General features: G+C 43.1%; 1 protein-coding gene across 3 annotated transcripts in view; it reads left to right on the forward strand.

The window, feature by feature from the left end:
* Positions 1-23,146, forward strand: part of Cdc14a (cell division cycle 14A) — a 159,908-nt gene that overhangs the window by 67,740 nt on the left and 69,022 nt on the right. For all 3 annotated transcript variants that reach the window (XM_085835565.1, XM_021158702.3, XM_085835564.1), the window contains exons 6-7: positions 11,679-11,745; positions 14,469-14,531. In XM_085835565.1, coding sequence (XP_085691691.1) covers positions 11,679-11,745; positions 14,469-14,531 — 130 coding nt within the window. The remainder of the gene's footprint in view (positions 1-11,678; positions 11,746-14,468; positions 14,532-23,146) is intronic.

A 23,146-nucleotide genomic window follows, 5' to 3' on the forward strand; every position in this document is an offset into this window, starting at 1 on the left:
TATTGACTAAATTGAATACTTTCCTTTGAGATTTGCACATGTGTGTGTGTGTGTGTGTGTGTGTGTGTGTGTGTGTGTATTGATATGTGTGTAAGTGCTCACAAATGGAGGTACAGTTCATCGGGTGCACCATTTCTGTCCACCATTTCTGTCCACTATTTCTGTCCACCATTTCTGTGTGCCATTTCTGTGCACCATTTCTTTGAGTCGGGGTCTGGCTTGAAACTTATCAAGCAGGCTAAATGTGCTGGCTGCTGAGCCCAGAAACCCACACATCTCTGTCTCCCTAGTACTGTGACTACAAGAGCATCTTGGCGGAGTTGGGGGGAGGGGAAACCATAATCATAATGTATTGTTTGAAAATTTCTCCTTGTAATAACAAAAAGATCATAAATAGAAAATAAATCTTTAAAAATCTCATGCAAACCATTCCAAAACAACAACAACAACAACAACAACAACACCCCTCCCAAATCACAAACAAGTAGATAGCACTATGCCTGACTTTTTTGTTTCATGGGTTCTGATGCTCAAACTCAGGTCTCCATGACCTCAAGGCGAGCACTTTAGCAACTGAGCTTCTATCCTAGGGGATTCGTATTTACTTTTAAACCAGCTTGATAAGTTTTGTTTGTTGTTGTTGTTTTTTGTTTGTTGGTGATGATTATTCAATGTGGCAAGGTCTTTTTTTTTTTCTTTATGGTATAAAATCTCTCAGAAAATAAGACCCAGGGACTTAGTTTTTCAAGCATGGCATGAAAAGGGGAGGAGATGAGGAGGGGTAGGAGTTGAACGGCCTGGTTCTTGCTGTTGCTGTGTTGTTTTGTCTTTGTGAGTTCTTTCCTGAGTACGGTCCAGCACTGCAATGTGTATGCCACGCCCCTCCTGCTCCCGCCTCTTGCCCAATGCTTGCAGAAGAGGCTTGAATCTCTAGGTGTAGGTCAGTGTTCCCCAAAGTTTCTCCACGTTTCTCCAACTTGTCTGTGCACCTGAGAAGCCTTAAGAAGCTACTGACACTCGGGTTCCACTCCCAGAAGTTTCTGGTGCAGTTAACCCTGGCTGAAATCTGGGTATTAAACACGCCATGTGACCCCAGTGTGTGAACCTGTGGTGGCTTAGAGAGCTGCTCTCCCAGGTGATAATGTGAAATGCTGCCTAAGTGAAATCATCCAGGGTTAGAACTCCTCTGGTGGGGGGATTCGGAAAGCACATTCCTATTTAGAAGATTGGATTCATGTCGAGAAAATTGAAGCCATCTGTTTAACCTGCAATTTCCTGGAGCACAGCTTCACTCCTGATGAACAGGCAACAGAACCCCTCTTCCAGAACACTCTAAGGCAGGTTTCCTGATCCACACCTGTGGGAAACAGAGCGATCCCTTGGGATCAGAATAATTTGCTATGGTTTGTAGGACTGGTTCTGTGCTGTTCCCTGAGAGTCTGAGACATAAGTTTTTATTCTTTTAATACAATGTGATCAGGAATAACCAAGCTTCCTCTCCGAGACACCTGAGATCGGTCTTCCTTACCAGGACACACCAATCTCCCTCTGACAGTCCTTTAGTGACACTGACTTTGCAAGTAGGCTCCTAGTGTTTGCGTAAAGGGAGGGGTTTGTTGTGTTGCGGGATGACCCTTAGTGATGGTTTGGTTGCTGAGCTATGAGGCTGAGCCTTAATGGGAAATCTCCAAAGCAATTAGTCTAGATCTTCGGGCATGTCAGAACCTGCAGTTCTTCTAACAAAGCCTCAGAGGGGTCAACCACTTAGAACTTGGCACAAGATCACCTTCTCCTGAAGCAAAGCAAACACATGTCGGGCATTATTATAAAAACATACAGATATGTGCCAGCTCGGGCATGGCATTATGATTTTTGTCAAAGTTTGTTTAGTAATTAATTCTGTATGTCAGAGGGTAACAGCTCTTTAACAGCTCTTTTTTTTTTTCTCTTGAGTTTCCAAAATGTGGAAATAAAAATTAGTTTCACACTGTTTCATGATGCTCTTTTTGTTTGTATGTTTGTCTGTCTGTTTTTTGAGACAATTTAGTCCTGGCTCTCCTGGAAGTTGCTGGCCCCAAACTTACAGAGGTTGATCCTCCTGCCTCTGCCTCCAGAGTGCTGAGATTAAAGGTGTGCGCCACTGTACTTGTCTAAAATATCCTTTTCATTCTCCACCGTCTCGCTGCTTTTTGGTAGTCTTTAGGGTCGGTGCGAGAGCTGCATGAAAATTTCATAAATCATTGATTTTGGCGCTTAGTGTTGGAGAAGAATCCAGGGAGGTTTGACGATTTCTGGCTTCAGTCTGTTTTGAACAGCTATGCTCTATTTGATGGAGCTTGGAGAGGTATGAGAAATAGAACCTGACCAGGTTTCTCCTCTTAATACAGTGGTGGTTAAGAGCACTGACTGCTCTCCCAGAGGTCCTGAGTTCAATTCCCAGCAACCACATGGTGGCTCACAACCATCTGTAATGGGATATGATTCCCTCTTCTGGTGCTTCTGAAGACAGACAGCTACAGTGTACTCAACATATATAAAATAAGTAAATCTTTAAAAAAAAAGTTCACTATTTACAGAATCTGAGACCAGAAACAAGCTTTGGGGTCTTTGTGACCTTTAAACTCAAATGCTTTAAACTTTAAACTCTCTCTCTCTCCCTCCCTCCCTCCCTCCCTCCCTCCCTCCCTCCTTCCCTTCTTTTCATCCTTCCTTTCAAACCATCGAAAAAAAATCACAACCTGTGTTGTGAAAGTTGGTTCAGATTATGTTTTCCTCCACTGTTCCTACTTTTATGGCTTGCCCTTACTGGAACCAAATTTCCAGGAGTAGGATTCGTGCTTGTCCCTCGTGTTCCCTCTGGGTCTAGGAGCCAGCCTCAGTTAGGTCGGAAGAAGACTGCAACCACTTACCTTTAGCACATTCTGCCATTATTTTTAGTTTGAAAGGAAAGGTTGTAGGTTGATGAGATGGCTCAGTGAGTAAAGAATTTATTGTGCAGGAAGGAGGATCAGAGGTGGGTTGCCCAGAACCCATGTGTGTGTCTATAACCCCAGACCTGAGGATTTGGGTGTGGACAGTGGAGACAGGCAGATTCCAGAGCTTGTTCTAGGTTTAGAGAGAGATGCTGCCTCAAAAAAATAAGTGGAAGGGGAGATGGAGAGAGGGCTCAGTCTTCCACAGCACTTGTTGCTGTCTGAATCTGAAAAGTAGGAGCCTGTTTTACCCCTGGCTTCCGAACAGGTTGCACGAGGCTTTGGACCCTGCCCCCACAAGGTCATTTTGCTTTGCTCTTTCAGGGGGCAGCTGTGTTCTCTCCTCAAAACTGCTTTCATCTTGGTGGTCTAAAAGACACAAGCAGTCCACTCTGTTCTTTCTCTGCAACTCCTAGACATACACAAGCAATTTGTTCAGAGGTTGAACGTTCTCAGATATAATATCATGCAAGATAAGAGCATGTAAGATAGACGTGATAGTGTCTCGTTTTCAGGGATCATATATAGTATCATGCAATATAGGACCATATGACATAGATATAATAGTGTGTACTTCTCAAATGTAGGACTATACTGACCGGTATGTGCTCCTGAGCACTTGAAACTGGTCAAGTCCAAATTGAGATAAATTACAATTGAATTGCAAAGGGTGGGCCAGGGAGGTGGCTCAGTGTGTAAAGGCACTTATGGCTAAACCTGATGAGTTGAGTCAGGTCCCTGGGGACTCACATGGTGACAAGAAAGGACCAACTCCTGAAAGTTGTCCTCTGACATGTGTGCACTATGGCACATGTTCACACCCATGTAAGAGATGCATGGTGCACACACATGAACATACCACATAAAAATACATTTTAAAAAGGAAGAACAATATAACAATATTCAATAGATCCTGAAATGATAACATACAATGATAACATATATTTAATTAAATGAAATATATTGTTAAAATTAATTTGATTATTTTTAAACATAGTTATAAAAATACCAATATGTTTGCTTCTGTTTTGAAAGATTAGTGGTTCCCAGCAACTAGGAGGGTACAAAAGTTTTTGAATGAACTGCTTGCTGGTGGGCCCATCATTCCTCCCTTCCTTCACTTGTTCAACAGCATGTATAATATAGCTGTGTGTACAACACTGCACTATTCTCTGGGTGAACATACTTTCTATTTTTAGGAAGCTCACAGTCTTGTCATGATTGAGGTTGGTTCAGTGCTTAAAGAAGTTCTTAGATGACCTTTGAGAGTTTCCAATACACTGCTCTTCAAATACTTCCACAGTCCCTAAGTACTTATTATCCAGAGCCTTTGCAGAGAATCATGGGCTCAAAGCACATGTAGATGAGAATCTTTTGTTAGTATTTGTTAATTTGTTCATTTTTTAAAATTCTTCTCTCCCTCTCCCCCGGACAGGGTTTCTCTGTGTGATCCTGCTATCCTGAAATTCACTCTTGTAGACCAGGCTGTCCTTGAACTCACAGATATCCACCCGCCTCTGCCTCCTGAGTTCTGGGGTTAAAGGCACCACCACCAGCTTTAATTCATGCATTCGTGCATTCATTCATTCTTGAGTGGAGTCCTGACATTTGTCGAGTCTCCATTGTTCACTTGGAACAACTTTATCAGCAGACAAGCTTTCTTACGACTTGGCTTCTCACCCCATCAACCTCTACGTGGTTGCTTCACATCACTCTGAGTAGCTTCTTGAATTCTTGGATTGCAAGAAGTGGTGTGTTGGCACGCGAGCTTGGCAGAGTGTTCACTGGTGCTTGTGTGAGTACAGTTCTTCACAGCTGATCTAGGCGCTCAAGATTTCTGAGTATTTTGCAATCAATTCCTGTGAGCCTATTTTAGACATGTCTAGGACCTGAGAAAATCAGGCCCTTTCATTTACTTATCTAAATAAGTAATTTGGATAATATATATGTATTACATATTATCCAAATTATATATGTGTATATATATATATACAGTGTATATGTGTATATATATATACACATATATATATATGTGTATATATATATATATATATATATATATATATATATATATAGTGTGTGTGTGTGTGAGAGTGTGTGTGTGGTGTGTGTGTGTATCATTTCTACTTTCCTGCAAACTTAATACAAAAAAATAGGAAAAGAAAACCCCAAATTAAAGCAGTCTCAGTTGTTCACAGTTTTCAGATTTCATTCATCTGCTTTTCTATTTAACGAATCTGTATTGATGCTCTCAAGATTAACCCAGGCTTTGATAATCGCTCAATGGCGGCTGTGTTGCTCAGGTGACTGTTAGGCTACAAGTTGCTTGTAGAAAGGATTACGAGGATGGATAAAGTTTAGATGATGCTCAAGCACTAGGCTGAGCTGAATTCGTGGTTGGATGTCTCTGCACCACGGTTGGCTGTAACATTAGTCTTCTTTACCGAAGGCTAGAGACATAAGATTTTGTCTTCAGCAGCAAAGGTCAGTTAGATGCTTTTGTGTTTAGGTTTTATTTTATCCCCCGAATAAGGAACAGCTTTGTGCTCACTAGTTTTGAGGAGTAATGTATGATGTGGTCAAAGGATCATGACAGATACGACTTTGGGCTGTTGCTGTCCTTGGTAGCCGGGGTTGGTGTGTGGGCATTTCCTCTTTCTCTCTGAGCTAAGTAGGAAAGTGCCACACACCCTCTTATCTCCCTCAGGAAATATTTGGTTCAACGAATAATGAATAATGAATGAATGCATGCACGAACAAATGAATGATGAAGCAAACCAAGAGTTAAGCCAAAGGTTGGGGCCTGTAACTGCAAGAGTTAAAGTAGTTTTGCATATTGTTATGGTGAGTGAGCTCCTCAAACATCGATTTTGCTTGTCTAAAGCATACCTGGTTCGTGAATGTGACGAAGGAAGAGAGCCGCACCTGCAGCATCGCCACCTTTAGCTCTGTCAGTCAACACTCACTGGTAGAAAGGACAGAAGGCAATGACCATAAACAGGCAGAAAGCATATGAAATTAATTCTTGCTACTAAGAAAGTGGGCATTAACCTACTTGAGTTAACAAAAGGAATCCTAAAATAGTATAGATAATTTTATTGATGAATGTCAAGGTTATTTATTTTATCTAAGCGTGTAATTGCAGATATTTACTTATTATCTACTTTTGTACCAGGTGATAAGGTGACATAGATGAACAGTGAATGTATAGATCCAATACTGTAATGGAGACAGTAGCCAAGAACTACACACACACACACACACACACACAAAAACATACCAGGCTATAATTTCAAACTGTAATTAAGTCCAGTGCAAAGGGTGGGAGTCTGGAGACCTGATGTAACCCAAAATAGGGTTAGCGCCCTCTGTGAGAGCCATGCTCTGACCTGAGATCAGAAGGGCTATGGACTCACCCTACCTAGAGGTGAGAAAGAGGCACAAATACCAGCAAAGACAGAGGTCCAGGGCAGAGCCAGATGTGAGTCAGATGTGGGGTCCTGGGGAGGGCCAGATGTGAGCTGCTGGGGAGAGCCAGCTGTTGAGCTGCCAGGGAGGGAAGGCCGCTGTGCCTGGGCACAGTGAGTGGTCCAGGAGGCAGGGAGCTGAAAGGCAGGTGAGGCCATCCACCCCAGGGCTGTGGTCCTGTTGGGGATTTCAATTTTACCTCGAGGACAATTGGAAGTCGGTGAAGAGATGTGTTTTAAAAAAACACTATAGCTTCAGTGAAGCAAACTTTAAACACTGTCTAGGAAAAGGAGTGTCACTAGACCCTAAGAGAGAAAAACAGGGATACAAGGTGGGGGGGCTTGAGGGATGCTGGGAGTTGTGAGTTTTTACCTAGGATGCCAGAAGACTAAACGATTGCTGCTATTGATTTTGGTGTAGGGAAAGATTCATTCCCCCGCCCCAACCCCAGCTTGGGGATCAAGCTGAAGCCGTGGTTGAACTGGCTGTGTAGCTAAGGATAACCTTGAATTTTTGATTCTCCTGCTTCCAGTGTGACTGCAGGTGTGTCCACCATGCCCGGCTTTATCAAGTGCTTGGGGTCCAATCGAGGGCTCTGTGTATTCTAGGCAAGCATCCTACCAACAGTGCTGCATTCCCAGTCTGAGAGTTTTTTTGTTTCTCTCGCCCAGTGAATTTGAGGCACCTAAATGCAAAGGTGGCTAGTTATACGATTTCAAATCATTTTAGGGAGCTTGGTTGTTGTTTGTTTTATTTTTGCTTTTGCTTTTGTTTTTTTGAGACAAGATCTTGCTGCTTAGTTTAAGTCAGCCTTAAACTCATAGAAAACCTTCTGCCTCAACTTCCCAGGTGCTGGCATTACAGACACATGCCACCACACCTGGCTGCTGTACTGTTTCAGAGTTCTAAGATGTTCTAAAGAAATGCATGTGGATAAAAGTAACTTACGTAGATGATACTGAGGAGTGTGGTGTCTCCTCCTACCAAGAAAAAGGACTTTGGAGGTTTGCTGAAACACCAAGCTCTCTTAAAAAGTCCCTTCCTACCCTGACTACACTGCTCAAGGCTTCGGGTTCTCTTTCTTTTCCACGTCACTCTCCTTCTCAATGAAACCTTCATCATGTCCTGGCCTCTGTGATCTCTTAAAAAGAGCCAGTCACCCAAAACTTGCTTGCCTTTATATGTTCCCTCAGCTCCACACTGCCTTTGATTTTTTTTCCTTAAAAATAAGACATCACTGAAGACTTGCCCTTCTTCGTCTTTCCAGTGGTTTTTAGCGTAAGCATAGTGTTGTACAACCCATTGTCTTTCAGTCCAGAACATTCCTACCACGCCCGAAAGAAACCTATCCCTATCTGTTCGCGCCTCTCCCTCCTGCTCCACCATCCCCTTGGCAACTGCTCATGAGCTCTGTGTGTCTGCATCACTTACTCACTCTAGATCCACGGAACGTTCTGCAAGCATCGTCCCACCAACAAAACGTCACCCACTTCTCTGAGTGCTCTTGCTGGACTTTCATTTTACTTTTCCATTGTTATCCCCCAAGTCCCCTGCAAAGTTATCCTTTACAGTCTCTAAGGGGAAACCTTAGCAAGCCAAAGTCCCAGCTCTGGCCCGTGTCACTGCCAGACCCTCTGCCTAGACTTTAATGTGCATCAGTATTGTCTGGGTGGCTCCTTATGAACAAGATTTATATGTCACATGGAGTTTCTACATCAGGAAGTCAAAGATGGAGTCTGAGGTCCTGCGCTGCTGAAGTCCGCAGCCCTTTCTCTCTTGCCCAGACTGGGGACAGGATTTGGGGCATGCTGTTTCCACCCTGCTCTGTGCACTGGTGCGTCTCAGTCCCCAGCACAGTGCTCCCAAGGCTTGTCACCTGTCTTGGGCTGGAGGGTGGGCTTGATACTTACTTCCTTTATCCTTTTCCAGTTTGTAAACGTCTGTCTTTTTCGTTAGCCTGCAGTGACAGCATTGTGTCCCACCCCTGTCCCTGGCATGTGAACTCCTCCCCAGCTCTGTATGTCTGCAAATTTGACCACCACGTCACCATGGTCTGCTCATTTGTCATTATGGGAGTGGGGCTGTGAAAGTAGAAGGGATGTCACGAGACTCTCAACATTCTCTGCAGACACTCAGACAGCCTAGGTCAGGAGCACCTATGTTTGTACACTTTTTCAAAAGCATCTAGGGGTAGAGACAGACTTGAGGTAGAAAGGACCTCCAGGTCTCAGAATTATGTTTTTTTTTTTTTTTCTCCTCTTACATGTACGTGTGCATACTGCTGTGTATGAGCATGCACATGGAGGCCGGGGGACAACCTTGGGTATCGTTCCTCAGGTACCATCTATTTGATTTTTTTCTTTTTGATTGTTTTTGAAACAGGGTTTCCCTGGCTGTCCTGAAACTCATTCTGTAGATCAGGCTGACCTTGAACTCATAGAGATCTGTCTGAGTCTGACACCCATGTGCTGAGATTAAAGGCATGTGCCACTACTGCCTGGCACCATCTCCTTTTTTTTTTTTTTTTTTTTTTGAGACAGGGACTCTCACTTGCAAAGAAGGCTAGGTTAGCAAGCCTCAAGGGCCCCAACTCTCCTGTCCCCTGCCCTCTTTAACAAAAGAAAGCAGAGTAAAGCAAAATAAAAACAAGTAAACCAACAAAACAAACAAACCAAACTGCTGTGGGTTTTAGGAATCCAGCTCATATCCTCAAACTTTCAAGGCAAGTGCGTTCTCCTTTCCTGGCCTTCAAATTAGTTTTATTTTATAGTTTTAAATTTGAAGCAGTTGAAGCAGTTGCTTGAAATCTAGGTTTACCAAGAGAGTCCAGAGTCAGTGAATCTGGATGAGAAAAACCTTTTCCTTTTATTTTCATCCACCTTCCAGTTTCTGAGATCAGATTCAAGGACAACACTTGGAGCTCAGCTGGAGTAGAGTCAGCAGTGTGGCTGTCGTGATAGAAACCACAGGCGTGTTACTATCTATCACATTGCTCTTCTATCTGAAGATATTACCTATATTTACAAACCTTCTTGAAAATTAAAGCATTTACCAAACGTGGCTCAGGGTGGGTGTGGCCCAGGGAGCTTATGCATACCAGGCAAACACACTCACTCTGCCCACCCCATCACCAATTAAAAAGCACACATCCAGGTATTACAAATTCCGTTTTTTGTATTTTGGTTAACTCTCTTTAAATTCCATCGAGTTCCCTTTTTGTTAATTTTGTGTATTTTTTTATGTATTCTTATATATTGAACAACACTTTAATACATAATGGATCTATAGACATCAGATGACTGGGGGTCAGGATAGGGGTGGTGGTGGGGAGGTGGTGTTTGCAAAGGTGATGAACTTGTACTCCAAAGAGACCGTTGTGTGCAAAGGTGTATGTATTCCTATAAACTAATATTTCGTCTCAGATCTCAGATGGTTTCAAGGTAGCTGGAAAGGGAGCTGTTCCGTTTGGGCGTGTGAGTTCAGGTGTCACTTAAAAACAACATAGACAAAATCAATAGAGCCCCTGTTGAAGTTTGGTCAGGCCTGCCTCTTCACACAGGCTAACTAACATACAGGAAGTGTGATAGTCTAAGAGGCATTGCTATAAGTTTCAGTAGGTCAACTGTTTTCTATGTTATATTATCGGGTACTGAGGCTCTGTGGTGAAACGGGTTTTGTTTTTTTTTAAACTCGTGACTTAGAAGCCAGGAGACTTTGAAGCCAAGGTTCGAGCTCCCTGGGATAGCTGGTGCTACAACACTTGGTTTTATGTTGATTATGTGTGAAAGGCAGGGTTCTCTTGGCACCATCCCGGGATGCTGCCCTTGAACCAACCTTGTTTGGGGTGTTTGACTGTGGCAGGCTCAGCACTTGACAGCTCTCTTTCTTGGGTCAGCACTGGGGCCCAGCTAAGGGACTGAGACACTCAGGGTCAAGTTTCTTGCTGGGGACACTTTGGAGCATCGCTCCTGTTAAAGCTCCAGGACCAGTTCTTGCTTAGCTGACCTGAACTTGATACTTTAGTTTTAGGTTGCCTGAAACAGACCCGAGTTGAGCTGCTCTACAAAACAGTCTGGAGTCTTCCATTTTCAGTACAGTAGATTTAAGCGTTATTTTTAACTAGAGACCTTGTTTTGGGTTGGAGAGGATGGCTCAGTGGTTAAGAACATATATTGTTCTTGGGGAAGATCCAAATTCAATTTCCAGCATATGCCTCAGGCATACATACAAATAATAATACATAATATTAAATAATTTTTCATTTTGGTTCCTAGTCCTTTTGAGAGCACTTTCTAATATTTTCAGAACACTTATTGATCTCAGTAAATTGGGGATTGTTACTACATTTTACCGAGTTTCTTCTCCTTTACAGTGGAGGGACGGCGTGCATGTGTTAAAATAACTACAAGGTTCTGTTGGCCTGTAGATGTTGCCCCACGCCCTCACCCTCTGGCTCCACACCTTTCCAGGCTTGGGTTCACCGGTACCTGAGAGGAGGTTGCTTCCCTGCCACAGTCTTTTTTTTTTTTTTTTTTCCCCCGAGACAGGGCTTCTCTGTATAGCCCTGCTGGCTGTCCTGGAACTCACTTTGTAGACCAGGCTGGCCTCGAACTCAGAAATCCGCCTGCCTTTGCCTCCCAAGTTCTGGGATTAAAGGCGTGCCCCACCATCGCCCAGCCCCTGCTACACTCTTATATAGTTATGGATACTTCATTTGATGAAACCGCCCAATAGACTGTTATTAAGAGTATTCTTGAACCAGGTGTCCTGAAGCACACATGCCTGTGATTTCAGTTCTTGGGAAACAGAGACAGGAGGATTGCTACAAGTTTGGGGCCAGCCTGGTCTACAGTGTAACTCCTGGTCAGCTTGGATTGTATAAAAAGATTGCGTCAATCCCCCTGCCCCCAACAGTAATAATAGGTAGACTATTGAAGTGCATCTGCTGTACCAAGCGCTACACCGAAGACCTTACATCATTTTTATGGCATCTAACAACCAGTCCTGTGCATGATAGCCCCTGTCATTAACTTCATTTCACATCCAAGGGAAGCAAGATTCAGATAGGGAAAGGAACTCATTCAAGTGTGTGCCCACGATGTGAAGGGTGGAAATCTGAATAAAGGCCCAGGCTCCTCTGTCTGCCGTCAAGTCCTGCCAGCAGGCCCGACTGTCTTGATGTTCTATCATTTGAAGATCTGGGTTCGTGTTTTTAATGTCGTTTGTTTGTGCTTGTAGGGATGCATCTTTTGGAAACTGCACTTACAACCTCACCGTCCTTGACTGTTTACAAGGAATCAGAAAGGTAATGGTCTCACGCTTGTGCCAGCCACACAGCTGGACAAGGAATAGTTGTCAACACCTTTGCTTGCTGTTGGAAGGATCTAGAGTCAGTAAAGAGGGGGCCTTTCACCTCCTCCTTTCACCTCCTGGATAATTTATTTGTGAAATACAGTCAGTCTTCAGTTTCTGCCTTTTTTTTTTTAAGATTAAAAATTTTATTTTTTGTATTCTTTGAAAATTTCACACATCTTCGTCATCTTCACAGCCCGTAAGCCTTTTCTTGATTGAAAATATTTGGAAGTGGAGAACCCACTTTTTTTCCTTTGCTGCTGTGGCCGGGGCCCCATCAGTCATTTGTCTTTAGTTTCAAGCTAGCTCTCAGTGCAGGAGGGGCAAGAAGTTATCTAAGCCACTGTTGTCCATGGTTGGCTGCGCCCCAGACTGAACTGAATCATAAAGTCTGAGGGTGGGACCCTGTGGTCTGTGTTTGAACAATACCTTCGGGTGACTGACGCACTGTGAAGTTGGTTAATGAAGCATAGTTATTTAATTATTTATGTATCTAATGGAAAGGATAAGTAAGCAACGTTTGGCACGGGTTTAATTTACAGCCCGAGAAAGCTCTGCAGGGTGTACTGTGAATTCTGTAGAGGACCCAGAGGGACACAGCAACATGGTGAACATGCGACTGGTGCCTTTCAGTCAGAAATGTGTGCATGGCGTCACCTGTTCAGCTGGGGGCAGTAGCAGTGTTCCAGCTCAAAGTTCTGCTTTCTGATGTTGCATAAAATGGGCTTTGCCATGTCTTGGGAAAAATCAGCGTAAATATTCTATCTATTTAGTGTGTCTGTTTATGACTTTATAAATGCATTCATAGATTATTTAAAAGAATGTGTTTTTATGTGTGTGAGCGTTTTGCCTGCATATGCGTATTTTGCACCCTGTGGATGCAGGGACTATAGAGGTTGGAAAAGGGCATTGCAGCCCTGAGAATGAGAGCCATAGAGGCTTGTGAGCTGCCATGTGCATGCTGGAAGCCAACCTGGGTCCTGTACAAGGGCAACAAATGCTCTTGACTACTGAGCCATCTCTCCAGCCCCTTAAATTATTTTAAGCTCTCAAAAACTTGAAAGTAGTTTAAAAAAAAAAAAAGTCAAACTCAAAAACTAAGGAAACATTCAACCCCATTTTTGCAAGCAGTATTGCCCAAATGCTCGACCATAAATAAGAGTCTAGGAGTTTATGGGCAGGTTACCCAACATAGAAGCCATTAATAAAACATTTAGGAAAGATGCCAGAGGGAAGAGCGGGTTTATTGTCCTGGTTATTATCATTTTGCCTCTTTCCATCGGAGAGAGGATGTTTCTTTTGTAGTGCTCATGAAAGTCACACAGTTCCCTCTGGATCATTTCTGATCTCTATTATGGTTTCTGGCATCTCAATATAGAAATTTATGACATCCTCCTGCCCTACAGGAAAGGTGTGACTTTGTTCATGAATAAAGGCTTTTTAAAGCATAGTCGTTTCTCATGTTAGGGTGTCTTCAAGTACAGATGAGTTGGGTTTTTTTTTTCATTAATTAATTTATTTATACTTTTCATTGCAAATAAGCCCCTGCTTCCTTCCGGTACCCTCTTACACAGACCCTCCCCCTTTCTCCCTTCCTTTATCTTCAGCCAGTCAAGGCCAGCTTAGGCTATGTGAGACTGTGTCCAAATAAATGAATAATTTGAAGAGGTTAATTCTGTGGCCCTAGTCCCAGGGAATATGATTTGATAGCTTTGAGATCGGACTCAGGAGGCTATTTTATGAGTAATCTTGGTGTCTCTGGTATAGAAGGTCCGAGCTCCACATTTTGCAATGCGCACTCACCTCCGTGTACTGCAGCTTGGCTTACTGGCATCTTTGTCTATTTTTAATGACTTGATCATGTAACTTTAAAATGTACCGGTGGTTTTATGTTCTGTTGTCATGTCTATAGCTTCCTGGTTTAGACAAAAAAAGACTTCCGATTTCCTGAAAATATTAGGTGTGAGCAAGCTAGGTAATCTTAAAGAATTTTGTCACTGCCTAAGAAAAAAATGAAATGTTTCTGTTGTTAAAAAATCCATTCTTCCTTCTGAATTGTAAGAGCGGTGGTATATATTCATTTTATTCCAAATTACTGTTAGAAAACAAGTGGGAAACAAAGTAGAGTTGTAGGAATTTAATGAAAATGCTCCTTTGGAAAATATTTTAATGTGATAAAAGGAAGGCAAACTTTTCTAAGAAATGATTTTGCTCTTCTATGAGAAGTTTATCACTGTAATATATTCTCTCATATCTATAATATGAGAATATTATAGATATGAGAGAATATTATATATGAATAATATACTAGAATATATTATGTAAATAAATATATAATATAGTCTAGTTCCCAAAAGGTTTTGGTTCTAACTTTTCTAGTATGTTCCATTTTTTATACATTACTAGTTTTTGCATATAGAACTGGAATATAAATTGGAAAAGAAGCACCTTTTGCAAGGCACATTTTCATATTACCCAGAGTTTGTAGCTGACAGCTTCAGCGTTGTCAGTGTTGTAAGGGATTCACGGGGGAGGATGGGGGGGGCAATAAGAAGCTAAAGTCTGAAGTTTTGCATGGAGCTTAGTGGGACCCTTTTGTGATCGGACATTCCAGAATGGATTACTAGATTTTGACTAGTGTCGTGTGCAAAAACACTAATTCCGTGTTTCTTTTAGGGATTACAGCATGGGTTTTTTGACTTTGAGACGTTTGATGCGGAAGAATATGAACATTATGAGGTTTGTACACTTAATTCTTTTTTTTTTGTAGAATATAATTTCATGTTAGTTGATTTTTAAAAATAATCTAATAGTATTACCTGTTAAATAAAAACCATTTATCATTTTAAAAATAGTGGTCAGCTTTGGTTATTATGGAGTTATCAAAATGTTAATTTAGGAAAGAGCCCTATCTCTCTATCTGTATCTATATCTATCTGTCTGTCTATCTATCTATCTACCTATCTGTCTATCTATCTATCTATCTATCTATCTATCTATCTATCATCTACCTACCTACCAACCTACCCATATATTTCCTCTCTTATCAAACTTTATTGACAATCTCTTTGTACCTTTTGATAGGTGATTTTGAAGTGTAGTTTGGTAATGAAATCCTAAATAACTTTTACATTAAAAGTGAGGTTTTATTTAAGGCAAAGTTAGGTTTTATAATACTTTCAACGGCACGTTTGATTTTGACGCACAGTTGCACGCACTCAGTTCTGACGCTGACGTACAGTTGCACGCACTCAGTTCTGATGCTTGCTGTTCTTTTCCCCGTGGTGCCATTTTGAACCTCGCCTGTTCCGTGATACAGTGTTAGGGATGCCTGTCTACTCGGGTCCTGCTCCACTGCAGTGCTCAGGACCACTTTGGAGTGGGATGAGGAGAGGGCCAGAAGCAGGCTCTGTTTTCTGTGGCCTGAGGAGCCTGTAGACTGTGAGGACCAACATTGCTTAAGTATATGTAGCTCATCTGTTGGGTTTCTCCAGGGCAATCATCAAGTACACTCCCTAGCATGTCGGGCAGAGCAGAGACGCTTGGGCTAGTGTCCAGAGCAGTCTATTCGAATACCTTGCTTGTGTGTAAAATGTGCTCTGTGTTTGTCTCTCATGAGCAGACTTGGTCTTCTGATCCATTCATCTGCGCTAATGGAAAGCATCCTACCATTCGCCCAGAGACTAGAATTCCCCCTTACGGTCTTGTTCCCACTGCTGGTGCCAGAGGATGCATTATCTCATTTCGCTCTCTGATGTCACTTCCTTTACCCTGGATCAGAACTCCTCACCCTGGACTGTTTCGGATGCTTTCTACCTGAGAGTTGACTCCTTTCTCAGGCTTCTCCCACAACCCTGGCTGGATAATCTTAAAACAGCACTCCCATCTTGTCCTGTTCTTGGACCCGAGCTGAGCTGAGTGTGGCTTGAGTGTGGCTTCGTACCCAACTCTCTCCGCTCTGCCAGGCTCTGACTGCTTCTGGTGCCTCGATGCCTGATTCTTCGCTGTACCCACTCCCGTGGCAGCTGTTCCTGTTCGAGCTGCCTGCCTTTTGAACGTCTCTGCTCTGGCTGAGCTTGCTTCATGTAGTTCTCCATTTTCTCTCCTTCATTTCATGTTCTTACAGATTCTGTGGAGACCAGATCTCCACTCTGGAATCTCCTGTCCCCTGAGTTTCATGTTTTACAATTTATGCCTATTTTCCTTTCATTAAGGCCATTTACATCTTTAATTTCCTTACTAGATACAAATTTCCCGTGGATAGGACATGGCTTTGAGGAAAAACATATTCTGTGTTCTTATATAGAAGTCTTTAAGTTCAGAAACCTCTATGTCTTGTAAGGTTAATAAGTTTAGTGCAATTTTACAGGTTATTGTTTAAATCTTCTTGTTTAAATTCTTTCTCTGTTCCTCTCTTCCTCTCTTCCCCCCCCCCCTCTCTCTCTCTGTGAGTAGTAGCAAGAGAACCTTTTCATTTTAGAAAGAAAGAAAGAAAAGAAAAGAACCCCATAAATTAGAAGGCAGTACATTTATAATGGACAAGACTGCTTTAAACGTGTGTGTGTGTGTGTACCACATAGTGGTCCTTATAACAAGTGAATTGACTTAAACTTCTCTTGGAATGCTTCCTATCACTTAGTCTTTAGAAGGACAGAGAAGAATGCTTATAGTTTAATACTTCTTTGTAGAGATAAAACCACTCCTAAGAAGACCCCATCTCCTACATATATCATATAGCTGTCGTGTGAGTGGAGGTGTTTTACTCTGATCTCATGCACATATGCACATAGCTATAGTGTGTGAGTTGTTGTGGTTTACTCTGAAGCTAATGACGAGTGTATCTTATAAACCCCTCCCTTGTGTAGGAGTCTTTTAAGGTCATGGACCTAACTGTGTGTGAGTAATTTTGTCCTCTTATAATGAACCTCCAAATAAAATGTTTCAGATGCCATCTCCAAAGAGCCCCAAGTGCTGGACCTCTGCCCCAGTCTCTGAACATGGAGGATATACCACTAAATACACCATTAACTGCTAAAGACATTTGCTTAACAAGAGTGATTCAGGCCTGGGGGATGGAGAACAGCAAGCACAAACACTACCTACCACACAGAGCAAACAATGAAACAGAAACCTAGTGGATCTTCCCTATGCCTTCCACGCAATGTTGTTGAGGCAGCTACTTACACAGGCAGTGCTGTGTGATTCTCACAAATCAGCAGAGACAATAAATAGGACCTGGTGACAATGTGGTCCTCCTGCCTTTACGTGAATTAATAAGAGCCCAGGGGCTAGAAGCAGAGCTGTGGGTTTGGGTGACTGTCTAGAAAGCTTTGTTGTCAAATGCCTTCCTTTTCTGTACGTGGGCCATCTATCCCATCTCACAGAGTATCACAATGAGGCACAGAGCCATGGTGGGCGTGTCATCATCGTGTGCTCGATGAGTAATTGAAGAAAGGGTCACTTTGGTGACAATCTGTGGCACAGGCACTCCTTGTCATAATGCGTCTTGCTGTTTGCATGGCTCCAGGGAGCCTGGTCATTTGGTGAACCGTGAAAGAGCCAGCGTTTCAGGCAACAAAGCTGTAGTCCAGGAAAGGGCTTGCAGATTTCAAAGCAAAATTGTGTTGCTGACTGCAATTGTGAGACTTGCTGGGAATGATTTGAGATATTCAGGATGAATCTTTTCATAGGGATCTTCCCATTTTATTGAAAATAGATTTCTTCTTTACCCTCACATAATATATGTTGATCATCCCCAGGCTCTCCCCCCATCTGGTCCCACCCCTTCCTTTGAAGGGATAATAATAGAATAATATAAAATGAAATAACATATAATAAGAGAAAAGAAAATCTAGCACACAAGAATAGGGAAAAACCAAATAAACACAAGAAAAGGGGCCCAAGAAAAGGCACAAGAGACAAGACACAGAGATCTGCTGGGTTGTGAATCAGGAATCCCTTAAAAACACTAAATTGGAAGCCATAATATATACTTAAAGGACCTGTAGGATAAAAAGAGAGAAGATAAAATATGTCTAAATAAAATAGAATAGAAGGTTGGGGGAGAGGAGAGAGAGCAAGGAACCTGTAGAGACTCTGTTGGCCATCTGCTGATGGACATGAAGCCCGCCCTTAAGGGTTGTTTGTTTCCCCCATGAGACAGACTCCCTTGGAGAAAACTGAGTTTACACTTGCAAGTGGTTCTTAATGGGAGCTTGTTCTGGGTTAAGAATGGGAGCGTGCGTCCACTCCGTCCTTCAGCGCAGTGACCCAGTGGGGCAGAGCCGTCCAGGCCGTGTGCAAGCTGCCCCAGTCTCTGTGAGTTTGCATGTGCTTCAATCCTGTTGATGTAGAGGGCCTTGTCTTCTTGGCCTTCTCGCTCTTTTCATTCTCTGGCTCTTAGACTCCTTCCACTGGAGTGCTCCGTTGTCTGTCAGTGGGTCTCTGTGTTTGTTCCCACATGTTGTAGGAGGAAGCCCTGCTGATGATGGCACCGATCTAGTAATACAGCAGAATGTCACCAGGAGTCATTTTATGGCCTTTTTGTTGAACAGTGGTGTTTGGTTTTCTCCTAGGTCCTTAGGCTATCTAATCCCAGGTCCTTAGTCACCCAACCAGTTTTGGGTTGGGTTCAGTCTTGTGGAGTATCCCTTAAGGCAAACCAGATATCCATTGGTGACTCCCACAAGATTTGGGCCAGCATTGCTCTAACATATCTTGCTGACAGGACACCACTATAGAGCAGTGGGCTTGTGGTTAGGTTGGTGTTTACATTTCTCCGTTTGGTAGCATGCGGAGTCCCTTCTTCTACCAAAGATACTAGCACGTAGGGGTGGGAGGTCTAGGCAGGCGCCAGCTGTACTTCTCCATGCTCAGTGACTTGTGTAGCTGTTGTCTTTAGCAATGGGGCCTGGGTATCAGTTTGTGGAGAACAACTTACAGTCTTGGCCACAGTGTAGGTTGTTTGGGCGTTTTGGCCAACAGCTCAACCAGATGTACCCCAATCGTGGTTTGGAAACTTCATTTGGTGACAAAAATGCAGTTGGGGCTCTGTCTCTCCATCATGTAGTGGTTGCATCCAGATTGCTCTCAAATATGTATGGATTTTAGGAAGCTTTTCCTGTATTGGGTTTCCATACCTCCCACTGAATGGCCCTTATTTTTAGCTGTATCTCCCCATGTCCCCCCTCCCTCTTTCCTTCCCCTCCCACTTGGTCCTCTGCTTCAGTCCCCATCTCCCATCCGTGCATAACTATCTCTTGTATTTCCCTTTCCTAGGGAGATCTATCTGCCACCCATCCCTTGCTCTAAATCTAACCTGCATGGTCTATGGATTGTAGCTTGGTCATCACTGACATAAGAGCTAATATTCACATATAAACAAAGACATGCCATATTTGCCTTCCTGAGTCTGGGTCACCTCACTCAGGATGATTTTTTTCCTAGTTCAGTCCATTTGCCTGTGAATTTTATGATTTCATTTTTTAATGGCTGAGTAATACTCTATTGTGAAGATGGACCACCTTTTCTTTATCTGTCGAGGGACACCTGGGTGGTTTCCAATTTCCAGCTATTATGAACAGAGCAGCAGTGACCACAGCTGAGTAAGTTTCCCTGTGGTAGGGTGGGGAGTTCTCTGGGTATATTCTCAGGAGTGGTACAGCTGGATTTTGAGGACACAGTGCATCCACCATCAGTGGGTGAGGATGCCCTTATTCTACATCCTTGCCAGCATGAGCTGTCACTTGTTTTATTGATCTTACTCATAGACACTTCTTTACTAAACTACACTTACTATATAGTATGGCTTAAGAAGGCTAGGTACTTGGAAAGCCGAGGCAGGAGGATTGCCATGAATTCAAGGCTAGCTTGAGTTACAGAGACCCTGTCTCAAATAAAAACCAACCAACCAACCAACCAACCAACCAACCAACCAACCAACTAACCAACTGACCAACCAATCGTCCAACCGTCCAACCACACAAGCTTAATATCTGTGATATTATTTTCTCCCACACTTTTATGTTTGTGTGCAATGTGCCTGCATACATATTCATTGTTTTGTATGTGTGGGGCACACATGTGTCTGTGTGTATGGCGTGGATGTACACACATGTGCGTGTGGAGGCCTAAGGTTAATAAATTGTCTATCATCCTTCTACCTATTCATTAAGGAAGAGTGGGTCTCAGTCATATTCAGAGTTTATCAATATGGCTGGGCTTATTAGCCAGCCTGTTCTCGGAATTCCTTTGGAAGCTAGATTTACAAGCAGGCTGCCATGCTCACCAGATTATGTGGGTTTCTGGGGATTGGATGCTGGTCCTTGTACTTGCATGGTGGGTACTCTAACTGCTGAGTCAGTCCCTTAAAGGAGGTTTATGTGACTAGAACGCTACTTATAAATACAGAGGATGGGTCAGCAGGGTGTAACCACTTGCTTCTAGTCTAACGATGAACCAGTGCCGCTTTCTTAAAGGTTTTGTCTGCTTTCACCTGCCATTCAGGAATCTAAAGAATGCCATGTATAAGCCGGGCAGTGGTGGCCCACACCTTTAATCCCAGTACTTAGGAGGCAGAGGCAGGCGGATTTCTGAGTTCGAGGTCAGACAGTGAGTTCCAGGACAGCCAGGGCTATACAGAGAAACCCTGTCTCGAAAAAACAAAAAACAAAAAAAGTGAAACCAAAACCAAAAAACAACAAAAAAAGAATGCCATGTATAATTAGTCATATGAATATTTTAAATATTCCACTAGGGACATTCAGAAATGCTAGAAAGAAATGGTGAAGGTATTTTAAAAGATGTATTTCAATTAATTCATTATATCCCACGTATTTCAACATATAGTTAAGACAGAGATTATTAATGGAGTAGTTTACATTTTAAAAAAACCCATTATGCCTTCAAAGTCCAGTGTGGCGTTTACACTACGGCATACCTGAGTCTGGTCTGTTTATCCTGTATGACACAGGAGCCGTGGGTGGCCAGGGTAATGATTCCACAAAATAACAGGCTTGCCATGTACCGTCATGGTCCCCCAGAATGGCATGAAGCCTAACTCAGTGCTCTATCCCCTCTGACTGCTCATGTTGGGAGTACTTTCAAGATTGTCCAATTTAGGAGGTTTAGAGAAGGATGCCTCGGGAATTTGGGTATTTCTATGTGACCAGCAGATGGATTATTGCCTTCGGGACTGAGAAATAGCATCAGACACAGGTCTTGAAAACAAACAAAAACCCAAAACACCTTCTAGAATATGGTTTCTCCAGTTCCCAAGTCAACCCGTCTGTCCTGTTGCTTAGACACACATTGCTCAGTCAGGATTCTACCAGTAATACTAGGAATATCCAGATCCAACCAACCAACCAATCTGCTCACCCACCCTGACTAACAACTAACCAAAGTCACGCGATCTGAAAGTGCCCCATAGCAATCAGTGTCGAAACGTCTGTACTTTCCGACAGGGCTCGTAAGGTATTCTCAAAGAACCCGAGAGCCAACACTGCAACCACTCCTTTGAAATCTAGCCAGGGATCAGTTCAGGAAAATAATATCGACCTTTTATCCTAGGGAGAAATGTGAAAACAAGAGCCCTAGTGTTCAATTTACACCGTGATGGTATGTGCCTGTGTATGTATGGGCAGCACGCCCTCTAATGGTGAAGTGACTGCAAGACATCCTGCTTTGACGACCTTGGAGACGCTAGGTCCTCAATTCATTGCTCCCTCGCTTTCCACGAAGCGGGTTATTGCTTTATTTTTGATGACTGGTCCATGAGCTGGTGACCTCACAGGAAAATGCAGGGCAAGGTCACCCACTAGCAGTAGCTTGTTCTTGTTTGTGGCTGGGATTGATGGAGATGAAATGCAGAGAAAGGAGCTTGAGGGGTGATCTTTTGGGGGTCGGGAGGAGCGCTCATCTCTGTGGGTCACATTTATTACCTCGCTTAGTTTTTCAATTTCAAAAGGCTGCCTTAAGTAGCCTCCTGGGGATTCAGTAGAGTTCAAAGATCAACTTTAGAATGTAGCAACTACTTAGAAGGCTTCCTTTTAGCTACATGATGTCTGTCATCGCCCCCCTCCCTCCCCCAATAAGTCTAACCACTTTTGAGCGAATGCTGTCTGAGAAATAGCGCTGTCAGCAGGAGGGTATTTTTTTCCAGATTGTCAAGCTATTGTTGACTTGACTTTGTTCTCTCAAATGCTGGCTATCTGGGACACATCTTTGACCTTGGCAGGTGAGAGCCACACCCAGCTACATCTACCTGACGTCAGAGAAGAGGAGCTGCTGCTATCGCAGGTGCAGGGGCACCGCACAGGGCTTCTCATTTTTTGTTTTTTCTACCGCGGCACTCAGAGAACAGGATCTTATTTGCTCAACACCTAGTAAACACAGTTCACACCCATCCATCTGCAGCTGGGGCCTCTGCTCGCCTCAGTTCCTGCCCAGGCAGCTCCATTCCGATCGCTCTGACTGGGAAACTTTGCTTTTTTTAAAAAAATAAAATAAAATAAAATAACGCTGGGACCAGGGAGATGGCTCAGTCAGAAAAATGCTTGCCAAAGCAAGCATGAAGACCAGAATGTAGATTCCTTGAGCCTGTGCAAAAAAAGCCGTCACGGTGGCGAGCTGTCTGTAATCCTAGCACTTGCTGTGGAGGTGGAGGAGAGGGTTGGGATAGAGGCTTAGGCTGTTTGTGTGGTTCCCCGAGTCATTCTCAGCCCCGTGTGGCTCACGCTGTGTTGCGTTAGACACATCTGTGTCTTCCGTGTCCTCTCTGTGCTTGTGCACAGAAACTGCCTTGTCTGCCCTTGCACGAATAAAATAAGCCACTAGCAGAGTCTACTCAGCACAAGGAGTTAATCGGTGTGTAAGATGTGAAATAACTCACGGGTGAGCAGATGAGCATCAAATGCTGAGTGGTCTATTTTCAGTGGAAATTGACCAAAACTGTTTTTTTTTAAATGTTGAGATTATAATTTAATTACAACATTTCTCTTTTGCTTTCCCTCCCTTCTATATATCCCTCCTCATTCTCCTTCCAATTCATGGTCTCTTTGGTCATTGATCATTATTGGATGCATCTGTGCATATATATGTATATGTGTGTACACACACACACACACACACACACACACACACAGAGATTTCTAAATATAGTCTGCACAGTCCATATAATGCTACCTGTACGTATTTTCCCATACTGACCATTTTGCATTGGTGTGAAGAAGAACCGCCCCTGGAGAAGAACACCTCTCCCATTCCAAGATTCTGTCGGTTGCCTATAGTTCTCTGTGTAGAGTTGAAGCCTCCTGGTGAATCCGTCCAGTTCAGCTCATGCTCGGGCACTCACG

This window comes from Mus caroli, unplaced genomic scaffold, assembly GCF_978045245.1.
Source record: "Mus caroli unplaced genomic scaffold, Mus_caroli_1 scaffold_3, whole genome shotgun sequence".
Lineage (NCBI taxonomy): Eukaryota > Metazoa > Chordata > Mammalia > Rodentia > Muridae > Mus > Mus caroli.